The sequence below is a fragment of the Eriocheir sinensis genome, unplaced genomic scaffold (genome assembly GCF_024679095.1).
Source record: "Eriocheir sinensis breed Jianghai 21 unplaced genomic scaffold, ASM2467909v1 Scaffold1929, whole genome shotgun sequence".
NCBI lineage: Eukaryota > Metazoa > Arthropoda > Malacostraca > Decapoda > Varunidae > Eriocheir > Eriocheir sinensis.
In genome coordinates this window covers 1-5,956 of record NW_026111327.1, presented here as the reverse complement: position 1 = coordinate 5,956, position 5,956 = coordinate 1, and the positions used below count along the sequence as shown (strand labels likewise).

General features: G+C 43.1%; 1 protein-coding gene across 1 annotated transcript; it reads left to right on the top strand.

Annotated features, from left to right (window-relative positions):
- Positions 1–3,493: 3,493 nt before the first annotated feature.
- On the top strand, positions 3,494–5,863 carry LOC126990715 (putative nuclease HARBI1; the record flags this gene model as incomplete). Its single annotated transcript, XM_050849393.1, is given in 2 exon segments — positions 3,494–4,428; positions 5,549–5,863. Coding segments are annotated over 2 exon segments (1,154 nt in total), but the record flags the coding sequence as incomplete, so codon positions are not given.
- Between the last annotated feature and the right edge of the window lie 93 nt (positions 5,864–5,956).

The following is a 5,956-nucleotide window of genomic DNA, read 5'->3' as shown; positions in this document are numbered from 1 at the left end:
ATCAGTTTTCCTCGGAGGCGACGTTTCTCAAGAGAGAACATGTTAAGGGTAGAAAGCCTTTCTTCGTAGGATTTGTTGCGCAAGGAAGGGATCATTTTCGTTGCCCGACGCTGAACACCTTCTAATTTAGCAATATCCTTTGCATGGTGGGGGGACCAAAACTGTACCGCATATTCCAAGTGGGGTCTGACTAAACTGTTGTAGAGCGGGAGTATTACATCTTTATTCTTGAATACAAAGTTTCTTTTAATGAAGCCCAACATTCTGTTCGCTTTATTTGCTGCATCGATGCATTGCTGTGAGAATTTGAGGTTTGACGCGATTTTGACCCCAAGTCTTTGACGCATTGAACGCTTTTGAGTTTAACGCCGCGCATTTCGTATTCGAACTTCTTATTCCTCGTTCCAACTTGAAGGACCTGGCACTTGTCTACGTTAAAGGGCATCTCCCATCTATCCGACCAAGATGAAATTTTGTGCAAATCCTCTTGGAGGCTTTGCCTGTCTTCGTCAGTGAGAACCGAGTTACCAATCTTTGTGTCGTCTGCAAATTTACTAATGCGGTTATTGAGTCCAACATCCACGTCGTTGATGTAAATAATGAGGAGCACTGGGCCAAGGACCGAGCCCTGAGGGACGCCACTAGTGATAGGCGCCCACTCTGAGTTAAATCCGTCAATCACTACTCTTTGTTGTCTGTTGCTCAACCAATTCGCGATCCATTGGTTTACTTGACCGTCAATACCTATTTGCTTTAATTTGTAAAGTAATTTATGATGCGGGACTTTATCAAACGCTTTCTGGAAATCAAGATAGACTACGTCCAGTGATTTGGTTACGTCATAAACAGTGAAGAGGTCGTTATAAAAGGTTAATAGGTTTGATAGGCAGGATCTTTTGTTTCGGAAGCCATGTTGTGAGTCCCCAATCAATGAGTGGCTTTCAAGGTAACTCACAATTTTGTCTCTAATTATGCCCTCAAGTAGCTTACCTACAACCGAAGTTAGAGAGAGGGGTCGCTGCATTGAAGGCTGATCGCATTGGCAAACACAATAATAACATAATATGAAATGATAATAATATTATTATTATTAATGGTAGTCATGATAGCCAGTCCAAGCCACTCATAGCCGCGAAGAGACCGTTTGAGCTTCCCGACAGTGTGAGTGAGCTCTATATCAAAGCTAATACGAGCAGACTGGCAAAAAATCACGTTTGAAGGTAACTACGGTTACGCATCTCGAGGGTGACACCGCACGCAATGTCGTGGTAGCCCTTAGTTTCCGTCTGATCAGGCAGAGCTTCCGACATGCAGTATCAATAATCGTCGGCACAGCGTCGCCAGCGCGTGCACGGTAACTACTGCAGCATCGGGCAGAGCATCCGACATGCAGTATTCATAATCGTCAGCAGAGCATCGACAGCGCGTGCATGTTAATTACTGCTGCATCGGGCAGAGCATCCGACGTGCAGTATTCATAATCGTCGGCAAAGCTTCGACAGCGCGTGCATGTTAATTACTGCTGCATCGGGCAGAGCATCCGACGTGCAGTATTCATAATCGTCGGCAAAGCGTCGACAGCGCGTGCATGTTAATTACTGCAGCATCGGGCAGAGCATCCGACATGCAGTATTCATAATCGTCGGCAGAGCGTCGGCAGCGCGTGCATGTTAATTACTGCAGCATCGGGCAGAGCATCCGACATGCAGTATTCATAATCGTCGGCAGAGCGTCGACAGCGCAGTATTCATAATCGTCGGCAGAGCGTCGACAGCGCGTGCATGTTAATTACTGCTGCATCGGGCAGAGCATCCGACGTGCAGTATTCATAATCGTCGGCAAAGCTTCGACAGCTCGTGCAACCCCCTCTCTTTTATGAGAAGTTACACGGCATAAGCTGCAATCAGCCTTCAATGCAGCGACCCCTCTCTCTTTACGTGATGGTGACTACTCTCCGGGCGTTGACGCATCTCGAGGGTGACACCGCACGCAATGTCGTCGGTAGCCCTTAACTTCACCCGCTCGGGCAGAGCCTCCGACAGGCAGTATTGATGATATGCATTTCGAGGGTGACACCGCACGCAATGTTGTCGGTAGCGCTTAGCTTCACCTGCTCGGGCAGAGCCTCCGACAGGCAGTATCAATAATATGCATCTCGAGGGTGACACCGCACGCACAGTTGTCAGTAGCCCTTAGGATTTGCTACCGGGTTTTATAGGTGAACGTGTTTTCAGAATTGTTCAATTATCTAGTGAACTTATGTATACTTACACCTTCAAATAGAGTATATATCCTGAAAATATTATGAAATTCCCATGCACCGAAGATGGTGTAATGAATATTTTTTGATAGTGAATATGATATTATAAAAAAAAATACATACCGCTAAAGTCAATCTTTCCATATCAATTAGCATAGCAAGAAATGAAAGATCATTTAGCTTGGCAAGAAATGAAAGATTAGAGTCTTGGTAACAGCTTGGTAAACCCATATTTCATCTAACTCTCATCTATGTTTTTTAAATGATTTTTTATTTTGACTTATGGATAAATGCTGTAAAATTGTGGTAGAAAAAATCAAACAAAAATGTCAGTCATAGTATACTTTATTAAAAGCTAACCAAATAAAAGGAAATTTTATTCTCTTCAAAACTAAGCAAAAATTAACAAAATCGGTCAATTCATACCAGAGATATGGCTCACTAATGGTTGGAAAAATAAATTTTACAGGAGAGCCATTTAAAGTTTAAAAAGAATGTGTCGCCATATTTAAAACTCTCCTGCACCGTAGTCACGCCTGTCATGTCTTTCTTGTTTACGTTTTCTCACCACACGCATACACTCACGCCTCCTGCCACGTATTTTGATGGATGACTGCTGTATTTGAGTGTATGGTGGTGCAAAGAGAGGAAGCACAAATCCGTCTTCATACCCGACGTTGTACTCTAAGACAGCTTGCCCAATAGCATATTCCAGAATGTTTTTGTTTGCATTCTTATACTTTGAGCAGTATCACAGATACGTGAATGCAAGTGCTCATTCACGTTTTGTATTTTTCCAAGGAGGCATGCAGATAACAATTTGTCGGAGGTTAGCCTCTTCTTGCAGGTAACTTTTTCTAAATATAATATTTTCATCTTCAACTGCTAGCATCTGTGACGACTGACAAACTTCTAATCTTCTCCTTTTAACAGATGAGGTGGAGGGGCTTGGAGTGGAGGTGCTTTGGGTAGACGTGCTTGGAGTACAGGCTGTTGGGTTGGAGGTGATTGGAGTCGCCGCGGTGGAGGCAGGTGGCGTGGCTGGAACACTGATGTCTTCTTCCTCTTCTAACTTTTCGTTTTTTACACTCCCTGGCCGTCTCCGCTTTCTTGCGCATCTTCAACACGTGCTTCTTTACCCCTCCCATGATTACAGCTTGAGAAATAATGGCAAAAAAGAATAAATCGCGTGTGTGTCTGGGAGGCCGGGAAGCGACAACCTTACCCCTTCAGCTTTGGTAAGGCATTCTACATACCGTCATAACTTCTTCTGACGGTCATAGCGGAACAAAATGGCGCATTTCAGACATAACTCCGTCAGAAACTCTTATGGTCGACCATAAACTCTTATGGACGACCATAAAATTGCGCGGGACGCTGAGGTCGGGTTCACCCTGTCATAACTCTGCTTATGACCGTCAGAAGCGCGTCAACATGGCAGCCCCACGTCAACACGCTCCCCAGCCTTTTCGAAGAAGAGACGTACTGAACGAGCTCAGCGATGCTGAGCTTATCAGAAGATACAGATTTGACAAGGAAGGTATTTTGTACGTCACTAATCTTGTGAGGGAAGCCTTGTCAAGTGACACCAAGAGGAGAAACCCACTCACCCCGGAGATGAAGGTGATCATCACACTGCGGTATCTTGCCACGGGAAAAATGCAAATGTGTAGCAGCGACGACCTCGGCCCATCACAGCCCAGCATCAGCAGAGCCATCACCCAGACCATTGACGCCCTTGCAAACGTCAATATTCTCAAGCAGTTCATCAGCTTCCCCACCACCCAAGACGTTACTGAGGCGAACAAGGCAGACTTCCTCACCATTGCAAATTTTCCCGGGGTTATTGGTGTCGTTGATGGGACACACGTAAGGATTGTGGCACCAAAGGAGGAGGAAGACGTGTTTGTCAACCGCAAGGGATATCACAGTATTAATGTGCAGGTCATATTTGATGCCAACTATCGAATACTGGATATCCTAGCGAAGTGGCCTGGCTCAGTGCATGATGCACGTATTTTGAATGGCTGTGGAGTGGCAGAATTGTTCCAGAGAGGGCATGTGCCACCAGGTAGTCACTTGTTGGGAGACAGTGGCTATCCCAGCAAGCCATGGCTCCTGACACCTTACCTGCGACCTCTGCCTGGACCTCAGTCACGCTATAATAGGTGAGTAGATTGTCTTTATATTTCTTTTGGGTATCAGTATAGTTTCTTACAATAAACATGTTGAATGTGAGATCCGCTAAAAATTTTGTAAGAGTTGACATGCCACGCACTACCAGGTGCAATTAGCAAACTGAGCCAATCACAACAGCTACCTATTATATACAGAGTTCGGATAATAGGTTAGGCTAAGTTTCGACTGATCGAAAAAAACTTAATTATTTAAGTTCATTTTAGAATAATAAAAAAAATGAAACTAGCAAATAAATCAGGAAAAAACTCAACCTAATCTAGATTAACTGGCAACAAATAATACACATATTATATCAGCTTAAATAATAATTAATGACGTTAATAATAAGTACATCAGATTTAAAGAAAATAATACACCTTTTCACCTTCAAATTTAAAGAAAAAGATCTTTAAATGAAAAAAAATGTCAGAATTTTAAAGAGTTGATTTTCCTAGTAAAAAAGTTGACCAAATTTAAAAAGTTGACTTTTAAATTAAAACACTTGACTTTCAAATTACAAAAGTTGACTCAAATTTTTAAAAATAGATTTCAATTTAAAAAATGTAATTAACCCGGTAACAGCGACGGGCCAAATTTGTGGCTTTACCGTGTAGCAGCGACAGGCCAAATTTGTGCCATGTTATAAACCCCTCAAAATAGATGATACATAATCTGATCACAAATGCTCTGATATATATTATGAAATGGTTTGTGTGAGGGGTGATTTTTTCTCATTTTTCTCGCTTGGAGGGACCATTAACCCGTGGGCTTTGGCTATGGGAAAGCCGAGAAGTGCCTGAGAAATGACAAAATTACTCTACATTTTGAGACTAAAAAAAGAGCATGGAATGTACATCAGAGTACTCCTCTCATAACCACAGCCACGACTCATCAAAGCCCTAAAAAGGGTCTGTCGACGTTCTCGGGTTAAGAAACATGATCCCCGCTGCTACCGGGTTAAACTGAAAAAAAATTGTCAAGGACAGTCAAATTTAGTCAAGCAAAATCAAATTTAGTCAAGCTAGGTATGGCAAGTAGTGAATTTACCCATAGTTAATGGAACATAAGTACTTAATATTGACTGCCATTATTATTTGTATTTTCTTTTAGGGCCCACAAACGGACACGGAGTGTTGTGGAACGGGGAATAGGACAGCTCAAGCGCCGCTTTCATGTCCTACACAGCGAGGTCCGAGTAACTCCCCCGGTGAAGGTGTGCAAGCTGATACATGTATGCGGCATGCTCCACAACATCTGCAAGGACAGGAATATTCCCATTCCTCTCGATGCGGCTCAACCTAACGCTGAAGAAGTGGATCTTGCCATGGCACAACCTGAAGGTGTGCAAGTTGTGCCGCCACTTCCAGCTGGTCAGCGGAATGAAGGTCGCCTGTATCGAGATGAATTCTGCAACTTGCATTTCCAGTAAGTTGGATATTTTATACATATATGTTTTTCGAATTGAATCTGGGAAACACTCATTTCTTAAGAATCTGCATTATTCTGTATCATTATTAT